This window comes from Erpetoichthys calabaricus, chromosome 1 (assembly GCF_900747795.2).
Source record: "Erpetoichthys calabaricus chromosome 1, fErpCal1.3, whole genome shotgun sequence".
Classification (NCBI taxonomy): domain Eukaryota; kingdom Metazoa; phylum Chordata; class Cladistia; order Polypteriformes; family Polypteridae; genus Erpetoichthys; species Erpetoichthys calabaricus.
The window spans coordinates 115,759,938-115,782,847 of NC_041394.2; the positions used below are offsets into that span (position 1 = coordinate 115,759,938).

Sequence of the window (22,910 nt, forward strand, 5' to 3'; positions counted from 1 at the left end):
GAGAAGAAAGACAAGAACCGGAAGTAGCTGTCAAGCGCCAAAATTCAAATCGCTGCTAGAACTGCTTCCGATGTGATCCAGTCATAATTGCTATAGTTTTCGTTTTTAAACGATATGTTAATTGTACCGTTGACAGTTCAGAGCTCTAACGTTCTGGTTAATTTTAGCACTATATGCACGCCAAATCGAAATCTGAATCAGATCAGGAACTGAAAAAGAAAACAATCCTTTTAAGATTAATATGAAGGTAAGTCTGAAGTTGTTTCACAAAGAATGACTGCCCTGATCCTGGGAGCGTAGTAAAAATGGGTCAGACTTTAATTTAATTCCTTTTTCATTGCAGCGTTTGAAATAGGTTTTGATAAAGCAGTCAATTATTACAAAAAAGAAGAAAGTGTGCGTAGAATTAAGTATAATTTATCCCTGTGTTCATAAACTGGCGGTGTAATAAAAAAATCATCATAACAATAAGTGTAACCCATTGACAGCTTATTTTTATCACTAACTTTGCGATACATTTTTCTTTTTTTTTCATTCAGTTTGTTAATGCGTTAGGACTTGCTATTGTAAAAGTGATTTGTGTATTTGTTTTTATATCCTGACGTATATGTGTTCCGGATTAAAGAAGTACAACGCGATTACGGTCCGAAATTGTTATGATTTACATTAAATTTATTTTCCCATCCAAATCCTTATTTTTCATTTAAGAGGTATTTTATAGTTTTGTTTTGATTTAATACCATTAGAATTATACTATAAACACTATAATATAGGTACAAATCATGTTGTTATCTTGAACAACTTTGTTTTGTGATCTTTGCACAGTGTAAATATATTAGGGCTTTAAAGAACAAAAGAAGAAGGAGAGACAGAGAGAGCTCTGGAGCACGGAGACAGTTTTGTAGGCTAGTGTAACAAAAACAAAAAGTTTAAAAGGACTGGGGAACCCACGAGATTTTTTAAGGTTTCCAGAGGTGTATTTTACTTAGTTACATTTTTGACAAAAAAAATGCTTGGTTGGGTATTACTGTATCTTTATAATAGTATACTGTATGTCAAATGCATTATACACATCTGGTGAAGGGTGAATAAAATGTGTTGCCTCCTTTAATTTTCATTTTATTGTTTATTTTTAATTTATTGTTTTCTAGACAAGAAATTACTGCTTATTGTTTCTTGGAGTTATACCTCAATGATCAGTATGAAAAAGAGCCCAAAACGGCCCCTTATATTAAAAAGAAAGAAATTATCGCTTACGCAGAGAGAGGACAACGCCTCCAAGAATGAACAGGACAGCAAGCAAGGGGACCTCGTCCCTCTCCGTGATCAGAAATTTCCAGATGGAATCCGCATTATGGATCACCCGTCTATGCCAAACACGCAGGTGGTGGTTATTCCAAAAACTGCGGATCTCCAAAGTGTCATTGGAGCCTTGACTGCCAAAGGGAAACAATGCGGCCCCCAGGGTCCAAACAAATTCATTTTGCTCAGCAGTGCAGAAGGTTCAGTTGGAGGGGATAGACACGAAATATCAAAAAAACTTGAAGTGCAAACAAAACGAGATTCCCAAGTTGCCTCAGATGGGACAGATTTAACACTGTATGACACCTTGGGTATGTCCAAAATCATTCCAGAGCATGCAAATTCTTCTGGAGGAATGGAGAGGAATCCTGATGAAGACATTCAAGGAGGTAGTTAATTTCTTTACATAACATTTATTCATAACAATTATTTTAGCATTGTTTTAGTTAAATTTGCCCCTTGTTTACAAATAAGGCACATTTTTAGAAAAAAGTAAAATGTTCATAATGCAAAGGTTTCCAAATAATGAAAAAGATTTTAAACCACCCCAACCTTACATCCTTAACTTATTTTAATATGTCAAGTATAATTTTATTTATTTACTGTAACTGATAGTTTCTCTTCAGAGAATAATTTTTAGTATTAACCTGCCCCTTCATGTAATTCATGAGCTAAAATGAATGCGGACACATAAGTATTCTTCAGCTTTTCAAATTATTTGGTAATTTGTCTGATATGGTGTGATGTACTGTATTGTATTTGGAGATTTTTTTCTAATTGCTGTAAAAGAGAATCTTAATTATACTTTTAATCAATGGATGGTAGTGTTAAATCAGACAATTCTGCTACAGGTTATTGTTGATGGCTACAGGACATAAATGTTTACCTGCCTTGCTAAATAGTCGGACTGCTTTGATTAAGTATCACATCCACACACAATGTGGTGATACAGAACTGTCTGCTTCCTTTGAAAATTAACGAGTTCTGGGGACATTGGTTTCTAATCAAGTACTTTTTGATAGCTGGCCACAATACCATTGTTGAACCAAAGTAAATGTGTTTACACAATTTGTTCTGCGGAGGAAATTGTCTTGCACCATTGTTTCACTGATTGCCATGTTGATCTATGCAGAAATTGAAGCATTTATATATTTCTGGGTAAAGGAGAATAAAAAAGAACAGAGAAGTATGGTCTGGGACTTGTGACTGCTGCCTGCTTCTTATATGCTCTTTCACCATATCGCAGTGGCTACACCCTGAAGGAACAGTGGCTTGTACCTGTACCAGTTTATATCTTACTTGTAATTTTATTGTTGATCAGAACTCTTTCCTGTATAGAACATTCTAGTGAGCTACAGCCACTTTCCAGAGGATGAAAAATCTATTAGAAAATATTTGATCTCTTAGTATAAGTGAGCATCAGAAATTTTCAGTAATTATAGAAAATGTTACAGCACAGGTGGAGCTATATCTGCAGTCTGCTTTACTAAGGTGCTTGTTTGATAAGCTGTAGATTTCAAGATTAAGCTGATACTGTGATTTTAATATTGTATGGAACTGTATTCTGTGTGAATGATTGTTATAGCACAAATGATTGTCTGTTCTTCTACCTTGTAAGAAATAGATAGCTCTGTAATGGATGACAGTTTGACCAACATCCAGTGGTTAGGCACAATGAATACAGATGGTCTGCCTTCCTACACAGTGAAAAAAGAAGCTGCACAAGAAAACATTAGTGTTGGATCTCAAACTAAGCAAGTAAGTACACATCAGTTTCATGCTACTGTTACTATATACAGTATGATTTGTGTATTTCTTTATAATATTTCACATTTGTTATAGGTGACATTAAGTAGAAGCACATATGACACGTAAAATTCATACAGAGAAGAAAATTATAGTGGTAGAGGAATATTAATTTCTGTAGTTGACTGCTACTACCAAGAAAAAAGACAGTCCACAAAAACATTTCACATAATTGTAATGTGTCAAAATATTACCCCATTGTCATTTTCTGTAATCTATTCAATATATTTTCCATTTTTTAAGGCAGCTTGTTGTCAAAAGCACACAATATTTGACATATTTTGTGAAATCATACAGTGAAGTTAAAAAAATGCATTTCCTTTTTATTATCATTACAAAATAAGTTCTTGCTTAAAGTGAAATGAATTGGTGTACACAAATATATTATCTGTATTTAAAATATTTATTCTGAAATAACAGAGTAGTGATAAAGAACAGAATGTAGAAAGTTTAGCTAATGCATAATTTTTCATCAAAAAAATAATTATCATTGCCGTTCCTATTGTACTAAATTCTGCAAATATCATTAAGTTGAGATTTGAAGGTTCCCAAAATATTACTGTTTACCAAAGCACTTAAATACGTAGAATAAGTCACTGTAGTTATCTGTGTGAGAAAAACTTTCTAACATTTCCCCTTAATTAACTTCTGTCTGCACACCCCCACTCTCTTTGTTTATAGTTGGAGAACTTATTTATTATTATTATTATTTTTAAAATAAAAGTTAAGACTTACCACACTGTTTTCCATATTAATTTTGATTATTCTGTCGTGTTATACTGATTGCTATATAGTCTAGCCTCCTGTGACAGGGTTGCAAAGCATGAGAGCAACAACATTATCAAGTTTGTGGATAGTATCACTGTGATTGGCCTCATCAGCGACAATGATGAGGCCACTTACAGGAGGGAGGTAAAAGACCTGACTGTATAGTGCTATAACAATAACTACTTCCAGAATGTTGACAAAACAAAGGAGATCATTGTGGACTTCAAAAAGAACAAAAGTACTCATGTTCCACTGCACATTAACAACTCCCCTGTCCAGGAAATTAGCAATTTCAGGTTCCTAGGTGTCCAGATCACCAACCGCCTTTGGTGGTCAGTCAACACCACCTGTGTAGTCAAAAACATTCAGCAAAGTATCTTTCCTGGGGAGGGTAAGGAGCTTGAGGGTAGGAACCAAAATATTAGTGAACTTTTACCGCCACACCATTAAAAGCTTCCTGATCACTACATTGTGGTTTGGTATTCTTACATGTCAGCATCAGAAACTTCTCCAAAGGAACATCTATATAGATTCTACAAATCATTGGGGCTGACCGTTCCACAGCTTCATAACATCTACTTAACCAAATGCCTGAGGACAGCCGAATCCATAACATCTGATAACAGCCATCCAACTCCTCTCTTGTTTTCACTTCTGCATTCTGGGAAGTGCTACCAGAACCTCATCACTCGCTGTACCCACTTCAGGACCCACTTTATCCTCCAGGCCATAAGATCACTGAACTTCCAATATCCTGATCCTACCTGCACTGTACCAATATTTTTAAATTATTCCATCCCATGCCTCATGTGTACGTACCTTCGGCATCTTTCCTTTGTCTCCATGTGTGCGCGAACCTGTTCTGACCAGGATTCCTTCACTTGGCTTATTTTTTATATTAATGTTGTTATAATGAGTAGGCAAGACATTTTTAAATATTTGCTGATCTTTTTTCCTTTTTTTTTTTTCTAGGCTGATGTTGAAATAAGAGACTCGCATACACTCAAAGAACAACAGCATGAAAGACCCCCTTATTCATACATGGCAATGATTCAATTTGCCATCAACAGTAAAAAAGATAAGAAGATGACCCTGAAAGAAATTTACACTTGGATCGAAGAACATTTTCCATATTTCAGGCAAACTGCAAAGCCGGGTTGGAAGGTAAATTGCTAAGTAAGATGTGGTATAATATAACAAATCAGTGATTGTAACATAATGTTTTTGAATTTACAGTATATTCACTGCTTTTTTATCCTCTGTGTTGGTATACCTTGGGATTTAGAGGGTGCTTTCACCAGAACTTATAGAGTAGAGTATAGATAATTATAGAGTAAGGCACACTAAACTGCACACCCACACTTAGTGATACAGGGACAATTTAGAAATGCCATTTAACCTAATGTGTAAGTCTTTTAGATGAGTGAAGAACTCTGCAAACCCACACAAATATGAAAAAGTTCCAAGCTGTCAGTTATGAAATACAGTCCTTGGAGCTGTCCGCCAGCAACATTATCCACTGTGTAACCTTGCTGCCCCCCTTTGGGGAAAAAAATACATTTAAAGAAAGAAGCAAATTGCCCTATGGCTACATTTTCAAGTTGAATTACATTTGGAGAATTGACAGGGTTCTTTAAAGTATTTTTTTTTGCATAAATTCTATGAAAACACTACATTTCTAACAAAAAATTGTCTTTATGTTATATGTTCCTTTTATTATCAATACAGGCACTTCATACATCAAAGATAATATTTTAATACATTTGAACATTTTAATATGCAGACACAATTATTTTACCAATCAAATAACACCATAATTTTTATATTCAGAGTGTGAGAATCAGATTCTTGTATAGTGCTTGTTTTATATAATGACACTATAGTTAATTAACACTGCAATAAAATAATGAAATGCTTGCATCACTGTAGTTTTCTTCATTCACTATGGTAAGATAAATGGAGAAGAGAACTTTTGGTCTTGATGTGTTATTATTTTTTTCTTTTCTTGCTGCTGTGCTTTTCAGAGTGATACAACTGCACCAAGGGTAAATTTGCAGATAAATTATAGCCAGCTCATATGGATTGGGTTAAACCAAACAGAAAAATTATTTCCTATACATCTGTTTCCTTTCTTTTCTACCATCGTAACATTCTTGCTATTAAGGTCCTTAAGGAAATGTTTCAAAGAATGACAAGCATTTCATTCTATGTATAATATCTTGCAAATAGTTGCATTTATCCTCATTATTTGTTCCAAATGTTATCACAAAACCAAAAAAACAACAGTATTTTGTGTAATCTAAATGTTTTTTTATATATATCTGATAGAATTCAATCCGCCACAACCTGTCCCTTCATGACATGTTTGTTAGAGAAACTACAGCAGATGGGAAGATCTCCTTTTGGACGATTCGGCCGGGAGCCAACCGTTGTCTAACACTGGATCAGGTTTATAAAGTTAGTTTTAAACTTTGAATGTTTTCTTAATTTATCAAAATATTTCATTATTAAAACTAGCAGGTGAAATCTAAACATAAAGAAAAGCCCAAACACAGGATGAGTTCTTCTTATTTAATAGAAAAAGCAAACTGGTCTTGATACCTCAGAATAATTCATGGGCATATTCTTGATGTCTTCTATAGAAAATGATGAAAGAAATAAAAAAATTTCTAATTTTTATTGTGCATTAAATTCAGTTGATTTTGTTTTTATTTGTGTTTGTCTTTGTAATATGAATGACAACACAATGAAACCAATTTCCAAATTTTCACACTTTTGTAATGGCTTATCCATTGAATATATTGTTTATTTAAAAGTCATGCCTAATAAACACTGTGCTGGGAATCTGAATCTTCTTTTCAAGTTACTCCTTGTGTTACATTTTTCTTTTGTGTATTCCCCCAGCCAGCAGAATCCTCTGCATCACCTCCCATGTTGACAGTACAGATCTGTGAACAAGTAAGTTTGTATTTAAAAAAATGTGTTATTGTTTACTTTGTGAAATGAGAAATAATTAAAATATTCCTGAAGCAAAGCAAAGGTCTAAGTCACTTAGAAAGGGGAATTGGGATCAGCATATTTTGTTTATGCAAAAAGGCTAAGTGGATCTTCGGAGCGTAAAGTGATGTTTATTGCCTCATGAAAAATTTTCAAAATACCATGTCAATTATTGAAGCCTCAAAGAGAGGAAAAAACTTTGCACTCTGGATTGTCAATTTTGCAACACTCACAAAAGTATTTAGAAACTATCTGTTAAATCTTAATGTTGTTGTTCAAGAAGAATATAAAAATGTTGGAGTTAATGACATATTTCAATATCACAGATGTTTTAACTGTATTTTTCATAAATTTAAAACAATTTAGAAAATCTCTCATTTATCTAATGATTTAATTTAGAGAATATCAACTTTTTCACTGAAATTAGTATGTTTTGGACAATTTGCATGTTTAACTCATTTAGGATACATGCTGTTTTGTGGTGTAAAAGTATCCAGGAAAGGCACTTTAACCTCTAAGGTTCTTTTTATATTGGTGGACAACTTAATACTGGAAATGCTTAAACTGTTAGCCTTGATTCACACACATGTTCTGCAAAACTACCTATTCAACATTCACTCAGCACAGATAACGCTCAAATACAAAGCAAGAACATCTTAACTTTGGCCAAGGCTAGCTACAGCAACTTCAATACCTTACCAGGGGTAGAAGCCATTTTGCTCACAATGTGTCCCTGCTGAGATTCACTTACGTGTTGATCCGTCTACAGATTGTTTCCATTGAAGGGGCTACACTTCAGAATACCCTATCAAAAGCCATGAACAACTATTTCTGTTGGGACTTCATATCCCAATGGCTACCTTTGAAAGGGCTACACAGTCTAACAGAAGCCAAGGGCTAATCACTACCCCTCACAGTACAATACTTAAATGGATACAGTTCATGTTATAAACAATCATTGTCCCATTGATAAATGTCAGTAAATATCAGGACATCTTTAGTAAAACAATACTTAAACTATTTCAATCATTATGTTTATTTGAAGGAGAAACCAGGTGTAAATGTTGGATATGAAAACATACAACCTGAATGATTCAAATCAGGGTCACACCACAAAACTTTGTTTCAGGTGGCTATGGCTTTGGTTGTTGCAGTCTTTGGTTTCTTAAACCAGGCATGATGCTTGCTAGTGAAGAATCAGTCTGTAGGTGGCAAAGTCAGAACTAGTTGTCTTTGGCAGTTGTTTCTCTCTCTCCTCCTAGTCTGGGTACCGCTGGTTTAACTTTGTGTCGAATGAGCGGTTGCTCATGGAGTCCAGAATGAGGCACATTACCTGTGAGGGAGTATCAGTTACGGCGCCATTTGTAGTGATTCCCCAAGGGTGATCTGGTTTGCAGGATCCTCATTGTTGAGGACCCAAGCAGGTGGACCAGGCCAAGGGGACGCCCAGGTAACACCTGGCTGCAGCAGATGGATGGTCATTTCTGGAGGGTGGGACTGGACTGCATGTATGCCTTGGGGTTGTCAACCTGGATCCCGAGCTGTTTTGTCGTGTGGTGGGTGTGGTAACGGGCTGTACCAGTGTGTACTCCCCAACCTGACCTGACCTCCTAGTCTTGATAGTTATTTTGTCTCTCTTCCTCTGTTTCTCTCTCTCTCTGTGCCTTTTTAAAATCCTTTGAATTTATATGGTCTTGCTAACTGCTCCTTTTCACAATAAAATCATGCCTTATGTAAGATGCTGCATCAGTCAAAGTTTGGGACACCTGAGGATTTCCCGTGGTCTGATTGATTGTTGACTAAGTTGCTTTTGGCTAGACTCAAAACATGTTCATCTTAAGGTCTCGAGCCTCCATTTTACATATTCTTTCAAGCATATACACACTGGTTAGTTTAGCTTAAATATAAGCATTCTAATAAGCAATGACACGCTTTAATAATTTATACTTATTTTCCCACAATTCCAGTCTATTTTGCATATCTACTTCCAAAATCTGATGGTCTTGGGGAAGTCCATCCATCCATCCATTTTCTTCCGCTTATCTGAGGTCGGGTCGCGGGGGTAGCAGCTTGAGCAGAGATGCCCAGACTTCCCTCTCCCTGGCCACTTCTTCTAGCTCTTCCGGGAGAATCCCGAGGCGTTCCCAGGCCAGCCGGGAGACAGTCCCTCCAGCGTCTCCTGGGTCTTCCCCGGGGCCTCCTCCCGGTTGGACATGCCCGGAACACCTCACCAGGGAGGCGTCCAGGAGGCATCCTAATCAGATGCCCGAGCCACCTCATCTGACTCCTCTCGATGCGGAGGAACAGCAGCTCTACTCTGAGCCCCTCCCGGATGACTGAGCTTCTCACCCTATCTTTAAGGGAGAGCCCAGACACCCTGCGGAGGAAACTCATTTCAGCCGCTTGTATTCGCGATCTCGTTCTTTCGGTCACTACCCATAGAAGTCTTGGGGAAGTACATCCTAAATATTAATGACTTACTGTATATACTCGCGTTTAAGTTCTCCCACGGATAAGTCTGGACTTGATTTTACTGTATAATTTCTGGTATTTTATAATGTCGGTCGTATAAGTCGAATGCAGAAAACTCATGCTATTGGTCCAAGTGATTATGATATGCTAACGTCCACCTGCGAGAGAAACCACGGAGTACACTGCCTTTTTTATCTACGTATTGTGCCTGCGTGACCAAACAGTAATACCTGAACTATTCCGAAGCAATGTTTGCACTGTTTTGTGTTTTTTGTATCTCACGCCCTCCTACACCTTTATCGTAAGAACATCCCATATCTACGATGGAGCGTTCGATCAGAAGAAAATATGAAGTTGGTTTTAAATTAAAAGTTGTTGAAGTGTGCGAAAAAAATTGGTAACTGCGCTGCTGCAACAAAATTCGATGAGTCTGAGAAACTAGCGCGAGATTGGAGGAAGCAAGAAGATGTTAAAAAAAAATAATAATAAATTTAAGTGTCATATTTTTGAATGGGCATATAAGTCGGGGTCTGATTTTATGATCGATTTTTCGGGTTTCGAGACCCAACTTATACACGAGTATGTACAGTAATAAGATAATTTGTACCTGCCTGCCCTTTCAGTTACAGAACATTTCCCACTTGAGCTCTGTGCCCAGAACTTAAGAGTCATTTTCTAAATAATTCTAAAACAAAAATGGGCCAAAATAAAATGCACAAATTAATATTACAAGTTATATTTAGCATACTGTAAAAGCTCAGTTTTCCAACAGAATTACACTTGCCTCTGACCATTTGCACATATTGCATGTAGGCTGCATCTGTGAATGTCAGGCCACTGGTGCTGCACATCTCTCCAGGTCAGCCAGCTAAGATCTTCCCCAAAGCCCATTTGATGGTGATAATGAAAATGAGTGGAGAGAGCATGCAGCCTTGTCTTACACTGGTTTGGATGAGGAAACTGCAGGATTGCCTGTCATACAATCTCACTCTGCATTGGCTGATGTTGTAGAAATCCGTGATAACACTGACCAGTTTTGGTGGCTCTCAAGTTGTTTTTAGCTCCTTCCACATGGATTCCCGTCAGTCATTCTCAAAGGCACTCTTGAAATTGATGAAGGCTGCATCGGTTTTCTTGCTGCATCTTCAAACTCTCTTTGAACATCTGCCCGATTGAAAAGATCTGATCAATATAGCCTCACCCTGCCCTGAAGCCACATTGCTTTTGCGTTGTGGTGGATTCACAGAATGGTTGTAGACAGGCTCGGATGATCTGTGTGAGTACTTTCCTAGCCCTGTAGTTTTCATATCATGTCTTATCACCCTTTTTGAATATGAGGTCAATGTCAGCTAATTTCTGTTCTGCAGGAATGTGTTCTGCATTCCATATTGATGTAATGACCTTATGTAACTTTTTAGCCAGGGAAGCAATACCTGTTTTAATGCTTTGGCTGTCACCACCTTAGGCCCTGGGGTCTTTCTAGTCTTGAGTTGTTTGATGGTTGCGGTGACTTCAGATTTTATTGGCTCCTCGATTTTTCATGTTTCCAAGACCACTCTCTGTATCTAGATTCTGATCAAGGCGAGATGGTGGTTTGTAATTCTGGAGCACGTTGAAATGCTGCTTCAAGAATTCCAGGGTCTTATTAGTGGACTGTGTGGTCCGGCCTGCTGAGTTTTGGATGTTCATGAATGGCTGACTGTACTTGCCTATTAGCATTTTCAGAGTGGAGAAAAGCATCCTTTGATTGTCACTTCCAGCAGTCACCTCCATCTCAGCAGCAAACGTATTCCATAATTGTTCTTTCTTGCTTTTCAGCCTTCTTTAGATTTCCTTTGTCATCTCCTTTGCTCGAGTTGCGTCAATGAATTTGTGTGTATTTGTTTGCTGGATTACCTTGAAGGTGACATCTGAAACCTCTTCTCTTGTCATTTCTTCTCCGCCTTTGGGCAGATAACCACTATGGTTTCTGTCACTGTTTGTCAATGTCTTCCAAGCATTGCAGTTTGTAGAAGTGGTTACACAACTGAATTTGGAACTGTTTGTTATATGCTGATTGCATAATATGTGCTTGGTCTAATTGAGGAGGCTGATGACATCTTGGCACTGCTTTCAGTCTCAGTTTGATGATCAGAACCAACTTCTGCACCCCTTCTGACTTCTGGTCATTAATTTGAACCGATGATTAATCAGGAAGTAGTTGATCGTGCTAGCAACATTCAAGGTACAGGACGACCATGCCATCTTGTGGACAGATTTATGCCAGAAATATGTATTGGCGATGATAAGGTATTTATAGGAAGCAAAGCTCAATATTTTCATTGATTTTGCTGCAGCTGAACATGCTCAGACCCAGTGAGGCAAAGCTCTGTCAAAAGAATTTAGATTTTTCCAACTTTGGATGTGCCATGTTGCAAATATGAGGTAGTTCTTCTGCGTCACAATTCTTTTATCAGCATCCAATGCTTGTATTCACTCGATGTCATGACAGGAGTACCCAGTAGCCCACTTCTCAGCAATGCCCTGGTAACTTCTGGTGCTACTCCTTCGGCAGCCCCAGACACAGTAGTATTGTATGAGGTTCGGTTTTGATGCATATGTCAATGAATGCATGCCAGTAATTTTTACCCTGCAAGGTGAATAGCAATCATAGTTCTTAGCCATGTGCTGACCACTACGTGACTCCGCCAGTTTTCCAGTACGCCACTTCTCCAAGTCTCAGAAGCGAACTACTGGCCCAACATACATTGTCGCACCACTGGGACTATGAGCTATGTACAGGAGGGATTAGCTATACTGGCTTGTAAATGAAAATACAAGAAGATGTTGAACATCTTATCTGAAATAAGAGCTCTACTAAAGACTAATCCAAATAAAATGTATCAATATGAAGTAAATGAAACTCACCAGCCTAGTAGTGGGCTGATGTATTTGTGAATTTCCAGCCCTTGCTCTCTTTCTGCACAGCAGGATAGATTCTTGTTGGCTAGGATGATAGTGTAAATTCTCCTTTGGTGTCTGCTGCATAATGTTTTAGTTGTAATCTGCACTCATGATTATAGCATCCCAAAACTACTAATAGCATTGAGCTGTATAGTGAGAGATTTGAAGAAAGCACCTGCTTAGAGTAATAAAATGTGTCTAAAATGATATTCTAGTGTAAAAAATGTATTGATGAAAGAAGACTTTGAAGTTTGTTTGTAACAGTTTGCATATCTTAGTTCTTTTTCCTATGTAATATTCTAATATAAATTACTTTTTTCCCTAATAAATCTCTATTAAAATATCAGAAATCTACACCTCCGGAATTGACACAACATCAGTCTATTCTGAAAGTGTCTGGTAAGTACCAAACTAAATTTTTCTATGTACGAATAATTCCTAGAATTGTACAATTTAATATACAGAACAGTTTATATGATCATGCAATGTACTGTTAAATGTGCTGTTTTTGTTAATATGGTATTCAGTTTTTTTCTTTTTAATATTGCCAAGGATTTTAACATTATATTGTTGAGCCTGTGATTATATTTTTAGATTTCAGTGATTTTTAAAATGACCTAATTATTTTCTATCTCATTCTAAAGTTTCATGTTTTGATGCATTTATTAGATAGATAGAAAATGTATTAATCCCAAAGGAAATTGCAGGGTTACAGCATCAGACATAAAAAGACACAAATATGCATATAGCAGGAATTATCCATAAGTACGAGGGGCATTCAAATATAAACAGAAATTTATGAGCTACACTTTATTTATTGAATACAATGAAACGACATACACACTATTTTTCTATGTCGTCTCCTGTCTCTGCAATACACTTGTTCTAGCACTCAGGAAGCTTCTTAATCCCAAAAGTCTTTTGACTGCATGTTGACCAGTTCTTGCACAGCATCAATAAACCTCCTCATTCAACTTGAATTTCTTCCCTCCTAAAAAATTCCTTAAGTGGACCGAAGAGATGATAGTCCTTCTCTGAATGACTTGCACCAATCCTACACTCTAGACTGAGAGAGACACTCATCCCCAAATTGATTTTTAAGTCTTGAATAAATGTGAGATGGAATGACTCCTTCATTTGTTAAAAATGTAATAATAATTTGCTGAGCAGCACTACTGTGTTACCTCCTTCTCCGACATGTTGATTACAACTGACAGGAAAAGAGGAAAGAGCAGCTAGCACTACTAACGACAAGTTCAGACATGCAAGTGTTTGTCCAGTGAGTCATATCTACCTTGCACTCATTATAAGAACACAGCATGAAAATTCCTGTTCATAACTGAACGCCCCTTGTATAATAACAAAATATAAGAATTTACCATATGTACAGGTAACATGATTAAAGTTGCACCTTCATGTCACAGTACAGAATATAAGCCATTTGTACAGTATATTGGCACATGATGCATCATTGTCTGAACAGTAATAACTTGGCCGTGGAGTGACTCATTATTGACCCTAATGGCTGAGGGCATAAATTACCTCACCTAGCTCTGTTTGGACCAATGCAGTTGTCTGTGTCTTTTACTGAATGTGCTCCTCTGTTTAGCTAGAACCTCATACAGGAGTGAGAGCCATTATCCAGGATATTAAGAAGCTTCCCGTGTAACCTCTGTTCTACCCCTTCTTCCAGTGAGTCCAGCCTGACACCCAAGATTAAACCAACCTTTTTAGTCAATTTATTTAGCCTTTTGGCTTCCCAAGCACTAATAAAGTATTTCCTCAGCACACTACTGCATAGAAAATTACAATGGCTATTACAGACTGGTAGAAAACATGTTAGAGTGCCCTACATATATCAAATGACCTCAGCCTCCTCAGGAGAAAGAGGCAACTGATTGCAACTACGTTTTGAAGTTTTGATTCATATTTAAATTGTATTTGGCCACTATTTATACTAAATTCTACTAAACTTTTTAGTTGACTACAAATGGACTGACTGATTACTGATTGTTCTTTCTTGAAAATTTTGTTGTGTGCTTACTTTTTGTTCAGAGAAAAGGATGAAGCCCTTACTGCCACGTGCAGGTCCCTATCTAATACCCATTCAGCCTCTACTTGTACCTCCTCTCCTCATGTCACCTACCACACAGCTTTCTCTGCACACTAATCAGAATGCTGTCTGTGGACTGGGAAAGACAAACAAAAAGGTTCGCATTGCTCCCAAGGTAAATAAACGTTTATTTATTTATTTATTTATTTATACATACTACTGTCCCCAAGGAGTGATTATTAAAACAGCATCACTGGATTTCTCTTATACTAGAAACATGTTTACTGAGTTTGTTTGGGACTACTGAAATATTCAATGATTAAACTTGGCTTGCTATAGTAGTCTTTGACTTTTGTCCATTATATTGCCTATAGTACACTTTATAAGAACATTAAAAGAATTTTGACAAAAACAGGCCATTCAGTACAGTAAAGTTCTCCTAATATTTCTAAAATAACATTCAGTTGAGTTTTGAACTTGATTACCACTACACACAATTTGGTGATTTATTCTATGTGTCTGTGGTTCATTTGTGAAGAAAATCTTTCCTTAATAAATTTCCATCTGTGTCCCCATGTTCTTGTTGAGGAACTTAGTTTAAAATATTAACTATGACCCACTGTATTTAATTCCTTTAATAAATGTTAAAACCTCAATCATATCACCACTTAATCTCAATTTGTTTATATTAAAGAAGTTTAACTCCTTCAATCTTTCTTCATAGCTCATACCTTGCAGTCTTGGAAATCATGTAATCATTCTTCACTGCACTTTCTCTACTGCTGTTTATGTGTTTTTTTTTTTTTTAATATGGAGACCAAAATGCCGCACAGTACTACTAATGAGGACTCACTTTCCCTTGGGCTATACTGTACACATTTGCTAACTGTATATTTCAAAATCTTATTGGCCAACTTTATGGCTCTTACCACTAGATGTATTTTCAGTTTCAGATTTCCCATTGTCTATTCAAATTTAACATTTTTACTTCTTCCCTACATGTAATACCTTAAATTGATTTATATTAAATTTAATTTGCCTAAACTCTACTCTCGCCTCCACTGCAATAATTTGATTTTATCTAGATTATCTACCCTTTCACCTAATTTGGCATTTTCTACAAACTTAACTGGCTTGGTTTTTTAATATTCTTACTAAAGTCATTAATGTATATTAAAGAACAGCAGCCCTAGCACCAACCTCTGATGGATATTACTTTTAACATCTCCTAATTCTGAGAATGTTTCTCACAACAAAAGTCTTTATTCCTGGTGTTTAAGCTAATCTGGCCCCACCTGCAAACATGCCTTGAATTTCCACTTCTTTTAGTGTAATGTCTAACCTATCAAAAGCTTTAAGAACTTTCAGATAAATAATGTCATACGTGCTTCTCTGGTCGTATGCTTACTCATAGAATTCCAGCATATTAGTGAAAGACAGTCTCCCCTCATCTGGGCCCATTCTCACTGTTTACCAATATATTTGTTATTATTCTTGGTGCTAGATCTTTTCCTTAAAGCTTACAGGATTATAGTTGTCGTGAAAAAAATTTTCCTCTATCTTCAAAGAAGGTAGTCGCAGAGCCCAGATGAAAATGCAGAAATTTTCTTTCTTTGCACAGAGTTATGCACAAATGTCTCAGTCCATGGAGTGAGAAATCAATTAAACAATTCATTGTCTTTTATACTTTTCTATTATCATTACCTTATCTAATACATCATGTCATCTGACTCCTAATATGCAGAACTTTATTACCTTTATCCAATCAAATGAGCAACAAGTAATTTAGAATAGAATAGAATAGAATGCCTTTTATTGTCACTATACACATGTACAATGAGATTAAAAGCAGCTCCTTCAGTGCAGACATATATGTAGAACACAACAAGTAAATAAACAAACAAATGGTGCAAAAAGTTGCAAAGAAGTTACAAAAACGTTCTGCGACGCTATATACATATGGAAAGAATAATAACTATTGCACTATTGGGTTATTGCACATTATATAAATACTGGAAAGAATAACTATTGCACTATTGGGTTATTGCACATAATTTAAATATTGCACAATAATGATGATCATGTGCAGTGAGTAGTGGATGTTGGACCCTGAGAGTAATGATATTGTACAGTATACAGATATTGCACAATTCTTATCAGTACCATTTAGATATTGGATATTGCACAGTTGATGGATAGAAGGAAGTCCAGGGGTTGGGGGATTAGACTGTGCAGTCCGTGCATGTGTGAGTTTAGAATGGTTATGGCTTTTGGGGGAAAAACTGTTCTTGAGTCTGTTTGTCCTTGTTGTGATGCACCTGTAGCGCCTCCCTGAAGGCATCAGGTCAAACAGATCAGAGCCAGGGTGGGAGCTGTCCTTCATGATGTTTTTTGCTCTGCTGAGGCAGCGGGAGGTGTAAATGTCCATCAGGGAGGGGAGAGGAAGTATAACCACTGCTGAGCCTTCTTGATGACTGCTGTGATGCTGTCTGTCCAGGAGATGTCAGCGGAGATAAGGATGCAGAGAAACAGGAAGGTATGGACCCTCTTCACACACTCGCCGTTGATGTAAAGGGGGGCTAAGTCGGTGCTGTGCCTCCAGAATTCGACAAAAATCTCCTTGGTTTTCCTGGTGTTCAGAGCCAGATTGTTCTTTGAGCACCAGGCTGCCAATTTCAGGACCTCCTCACTGTAAGCTGCCTCGTCTTCCTTTGAGACAAGTCCGACCACTGGTGTCGTCAGCAAACTTGATGATGAGGTTATTGTTGTGGGCCGGACTACAGTCGTGGGTGTAGAGACAGTACAGAAAGGGGCTCAGCACACAGCCTTGTGGGGTACCGGTGTTCAGTGTGCGAATGGAGGAGTGGTGGAGGCCGAGTCTCACAGTCTGAAGCCGGTTGGTAAGAAAGTCTTTTATCTAGACACATGTGAGAGGGGGGGAGGCCAAGAGTGACCAGTTTGGTGATGAGAATGTCAGGAATGATTGTAGTAAAAGCTGAGCTGTAATCCACAAAGAGCATCTGGATGTAGCGCTGCTAGATGGCTCAGCACAGAGTGGAGAGATACGGCAATGCCGTCTTCTGCGGATCTGTTCATGCAATATGCAAATTGGTAGGGATCGAAGTCTTGGGGAAGATAGTCCTTGATGTGCTGGAGAACCAGTCTCTCGAAGTACTTCGTGATTACCGGAGTGAGGGCCACAGGGCGATAATCAGTTAGGCTGGTGATGGGAGACATCTTCGGCACTGAAATGATTGTGGCTGATTTAGGCAAGACGGAATGACTGCCTGGGCTAGGGAGAGGTTAAAGATTTTGGTGAAGATAAGGGTGAGCTGGTGGGCACACGCTCTGAGCACCCTACCAGGCACTCCATCTGGGCCAGCAGCCTTCTTGGGGTTCACTGCCAGGAGCACCCATCTGACATCGTGCCCCTTTACAGTGAATGGAGTAGTGCAGGAACCCGGTGAGGGTGGGAGCAGGTGAGTGCTGCTGTTGTGATAATTCAAAGTGAGCAAAGAAGCAGTTTAGCTCCTCTACTAGCTGCACACTCACATCTCCTGTTGTTGCATCATAGCCTCTGTAGTTTGTGATGTTTGGTATTCCCTGCCACACCTCCCGTGTATTGTGGCTGGACAGTTGGGACTCTGTGCTTCTCTTATGGTCCGTCTTGGCTTTTTTAATTCCACTTTTCAGAGCAGCTCGGGCAAACCCTGTACAGAGCTCTGTCAACTGACCTGAAGGCAGCGTTGCGGTCTGTGAGGACTGTACCGACCTGGCTGGTCATCCAGGGTTTCTGGTTTGTGAAAACCCAAATGTTTCTGTCCACGGTCACATTTCCAATGCAGAACCTGATATAATCCAGTACCATTCCTGTGAATGTTTCCAGCCCTTGGTGTTCAAATATGTCCCAGTCCGTCTGTTCGAAGCAGTCCTGTAGTTTGGAGAGTGCATTTTCAGGCCAGGTTGTAACAGTCTTTATGGTGGGCCTGGCACTGCGTCTGAGGAGGGTGTAGGCTGGGGAGAGCAGGAGAGAAAGATGGTCGGACTGTTCGAGTTCGGGGAGGGCTATAGCTCTCTATGCATGCTTGATGTTGGAGTAAACATGGTCCAGAATGTTCTCCCCTCTAGTAGAACACTTAACATGTTGATAAAATTTCGGGAGTTCAGTGTTCAAGTTGGCCTTGTTAAAGTCTCCTGCAATTATATGAGTACTGTCAGGGTGGGCTCGCTGCTGTTCGTTAATGGTATTCAGCAGGAGAGAGAGTGCCATGTTTACATTGGCGTCGGGTGGAATGTACACAGCCATGACAATCACTACTGTTAGCTCTCTCGATAGGAAAAAAGGCCGGCATCTTTCTGACATGTACTCGAGGTCAGGGGAACAGTGTTTGTCTATAATTGTCCCGTTGTTGCACCAGTTCTCATGCATGTAAATACAGAGCCCCCATCCCCTGCTCTTACCGGATTCCTTTGTCCTGTCCCAGCAGAACAGAGTGCAACCTGCTAGCTGCATGCTAGCATCAGGTATCCCCGGGTGAAACCAGGTTCCAGTGATAATCAAAACACAGCAGTCACGAACATAGCGATTTTCAGCGAGTTGTAATTCCAAGTCATCCGTTTCATGCACCAGGGATCTGGCATTGGTGAGACACAGGCTCGGTAGAGGTGGCTTGCGTGGTTGTTTCTTTAGCCTTTAGCATAACGCCGGATCTGCGGACCCGCTTCTGCTTCCTTTCCCTCCTCCGTCTGCGCCATCTCCTAGACCCAACAACAATCCACGGAGAAATTTCTCACTCATGTCGATTCTCCCGTCATTCTGAACACTGCTTCCTTAGGATTGGTGTTTGTGGATCGTTCTATTCATCTTATCACTGCTTTATAGGGGGTGTTTGGTCTTTCCCATCTGTTTATCTTCTCTTTCTAAGGGGTTGTTCATTACTCATTTACCTCATTCTAACCTTTTAAAACCAAGCTGGTGGTTTCTCTAAGATGAGACAGATCTCACCTGTTTAAGCTTTAAGCTACATTTAGTTAACCCTTGGGTTACCTTCAGTCCTTTTTCTTATGTTTATTAATTCATTCTATTGTGTTTCTTTCTCTCTCTCTCTCTCTCTCTCTCCATATAATATAATATACAGTGAACCCTTGACTTACGAACTCAATTCGTTTGCGAGAGCTGGTTGTAACTAAAGTTGGTTGTAAGTCAAGAATATTTTTCACATAAGAAATAATGGAAATGCCCTTAACGTGTTCAGAACCGTCCATAGCAACACTTACTGTACTTAACTTTTTTTAATTTGAAAAGGTTTGTATAATGTGCATAATTTACCAAAAACAAGTGGATACACGTGACTGCATTCGGGTCGTAACGCAAGATGTTGGTCGTAACTGAAAACAAAAATTTTGGTCGTAAAGCAAGTTGTTCACATGTCAGGCCGGTCGTATATCAAGGGTCGACTATTTTATATATATATAATATATATATATATATATATATATATATATAAAATCCCTATGTGCGTCCAGGTGTCCGTGTGTGGGTGTCTTTTGGTGAAGTGTGCATGCGCGGGGCACGGTGCTATGCGCGATATTACTGTCAGAGAAAGTTAGAGGCGTTTTACGGAAATACAAACCAGTATTACTGCGAGAGGAAATTAAAGGTACACAATACAGTGACGCATATTACAGCCACATACAAGCCAGTATTACTGTCAGAGGAGATTAAAGGCATATTACCGACGCGCACGCCTGTATTACCGGCAGAGAAAATTAAAGGTATATTATGGACGTATATTACGGACGTACAAGCCAGCGGACATACAAGACGGTATCCTTCAATAAGGGCGCACACAGGCATCCTTCAATAAGGGCGCGCTCAAAAGGACGACCTCAATTGGGCGCAGAGAATAAAGGCACGCGTAAATAAAGATCTGCACCTGTTGCTCTTCACATATTCCAGAGCCATTTGAACTAAATTATCTACGCGCCCTTATTGAATAGAGCCGTACAAGACAGTATTACTGTCACAGAAAATTAAAGACACACAATACACGGCGGCAGCCCACGAAGAACGGTCAGCTCAGCAAGTAAACATCAACAAAAGAAAGGCTGAAAGAAAGAAAAATACGACCAACAAAAAGAATGAGGTCAAAGTCCCTTGCCATTTAATATAGACTGTTCCTACTAATGTTTATGCACTACTGGAGATATATATATATATGGAGATATAGGTATATACTTGAAATATATATTAACTAGTTATATATTAACTAAAAATTGCATATAGTTGCTGAAACAGAAAAAACATCATTTAAACGTGTTAAAAGAAAGAAATATTACACTGGTTTGTCTGTTACAGGAGAATGAGTCATAGCATTATCAGTAAAATGTATTCTTGATAATTCAAAAGTGTGGTATCACGCTGAATATAGATATTAATTTATTAAATGTGAGCATATATTGCAGTTCAGGAAATTTGTCTTCAGTCTGGGTAATAAGGGATTTATATCATTTTCAAAAGATACCAGCACTTTAAAGCAGCCATCTTATTTTGTTCACATGCAACAATGCCTATTTCTTCAAATCCATAGTCATTTTGTATTTTGTGAATAGTTTGAGGTTTCATAATTATCTATTTCATATTTTTAGGTAACAGCAATACCATCCCAAAACCCAAAGGAAATGAAAAAAGATAACCTGCCTACAACACCTAAATCACAGCCATCTTTGGCAAATTCTTCTTTATTATCTTTAGACAAAACAAAGAGCAGCTCACGCAGGAAACAACGGCTTGTCCTTCCAATTGCAGAAGAGCCTGTCATACTTTTTCCTGAGTCCAGCATGTTCGACTCTGGAGTTTCTTCAGATTTGTCTACTTTGCAAGACACACAACTGGAAAGTCCTATTAAGAAGTGCACTTTCAAAACGCCTATTAAGGGTAGTCATCCTGACTCCTCTACACCCAGTAAGTTTTCTGAAGAAGATCAAGTGCTTTCTCACCATCAACAAGCACCCTGGAAATTTACCCCACTTAAAAAAGAAGATGAAAACCTTTTTGAGTTCAGTCCTATTCGCACTGAACAATGTATAACCCTCCCAGAAGATACCACTGGCTTCAGCTTTAGCAGCACTCCATTTAAGGATGTGCCCTTCTTTGACTCTCCTACAAACCTGATCAACAGCCCTGCTATGGATTCCCTGGACCTTCCTTCTGGTTCTTTGCCAGAATCTTCTAAACCCAGGCGTTGTTCACGTGAACTTCAGATAGGAACCCCTGGCAAAAATCGCTCAGTTACTGAAGGGCTGGTTTTGGACACTATGAATGACAGCCTGAGCAAGATTTTGGTAGATGTCAGTTTCACTTGGCTAGAGGATGAAGAATTGGGAATGGGCAATATCAGTTGGTCTCACCTAATCCCAGAATTAACGTGAATTACATCTTTAGTCCAACGGAAATCGCATTGTAGCAATCTTATTGAATATTTAAGAAACATAACTGTTCTATGGTTTATTTGGAAATGTAACTGAAATGTTTGTCTAAAAGATCAGTTTTCTAAACATACACTTTTGCTGTGTGAATGTGTATGTTATTTTATTGTAAACAAATTTCCAAGTCACTTTGCAATGTTACAAATAATCACATTCATTGGCAGTGTTAAAGAAAAAATAAGCTTCTGTTATTGCATAGGATAATTAGAAAGTGTTCTTGTATAACAAGATTAAAAAATAAGCATCTTGTAGTTAGCATGGGGGGGTCATAAATGACCCCATGCTTACTAGTGTAAATAACTTTGCTTGGTTTTCAGGTTCTGAGTTTTTTCTTTAAAATTGGCTTGTGAATTTCTCTTTTTTATTTTATTAGCTTAATACAAATACATACAAGCATTCACAGCAGTTCCCAGGCATTCAGATATTATGCCTCAATTCTTGCAATGCACCTAACTCATATTGTTTAAGTTACAATTGTAAATATTTTAACAATTTTCACTTTGCACATTTTTGTATAGTTTGATTAATTAAAAATAAAATTCTACTTAACATAATTTTTTAATGTTTTTATCTTTGTTGTTGTACACTACTGTGCTAGGCTAGAATGAATCGATCTACTTTAAATTGTCTTCATCTTGTATATAGTGTACTGTATGTCTTTGAAATTTTAGATAAGTGCTGTAGTAATACACACATTTTTTGCAGTGCTTTTATAACATTTTTTACATTTATTGCTGTAATAGTACTTTTAGAGGGTACTTTATATATACTGTTTATTCTTATTATTCTACTTATCTACTTTACCAACATCAGTTTATTTGTACCATATATATATATATATAAAGATCTGTTAAAATTATTAAAGTGTTGGTCAAAACATTGCCCTCTTTGTGTGCTGCTATTGTAGACTACGTATTTTATGGTGTGTTTTGTTATGGTGGAAAAACGTGTTTTTTAGGTGGCATTCCTTACAATGGGAGAGGTGGGAACGTCCCAGTGGGAAGCATCCAGTGAATTCCCTTTGAAGTAATAGGTCCCAGTGGGACAATTTAAAGATAATTTTGTTACCATATTAGCCAGG

General features: G+C 37.9%; 1 protein-coding gene across 2 annotated transcripts; it reads left to right on the forward strand.

The window, feature by feature from the left end:
• The first annotated feature begins 30 nt into the window (after window positions 1-30).
• On the forward strand, window positions 31-22,673 carry foxm1 (forkhead box M1). Of its 2 annotated transcripts, none has more exons than XM_028805543.2 (9): window positions 31-247; window positions 1,152-1,691; window positions 2,921-3,060; window positions 4,849-5,040; window positions 6,205-6,333; window positions 6,781-6,834; window positions 12,636-12,687; window positions 14,344-14,516; window positions 20,990-22,673. In XM_028805543.2, the coding sequence occupies exons 2-9, from the start codon at window positions 1,193-1,195 to the stop codon at window positions 21,770-21,772; spliced, it is 2,022 nt and encodes a 673-aa protein (XP_028661376.1). In that variant the 5' UTR covers window positions 31-247; window positions 1,152-1,192; the 3' UTR covers window positions 21,773-22,673. The 2 variants fall into 2 exon arrangements, with proteins under 2 accessions (XP_028661376.1, XP_028661384.1); XM_028805551.2 differs by having other exon boundaries at window positions 67-247; window positions 2,927-3,060; window positions 20,990-22,631.
• The last annotated feature ends 237 nt before the right edge of the window (window positions 22,674-22,910 follow it).

Coding starts and splice junctions, on each gene's coding strand:
- foxm1 (XM_028805543.2), top strand. CDS start 1,193: ATGATCAGTATGAAAAAGAGCCCAAAACGGCCCCTTATATTAAAAAGA. Junction 3,061..4,848: donor TTGGATCTCAAACTAAGCAA/GTAAGTACACAT, acceptor TTTTTTTTCTAG/GCTGATGTTGAAATAAGAGA. Junction 14,517..20,989: donor AGGTTCGCATTGCTCCCAAG/GTAAATAAACGT, acceptor TCATATTTTTAG/GTAACAGCAATACCATCCCA.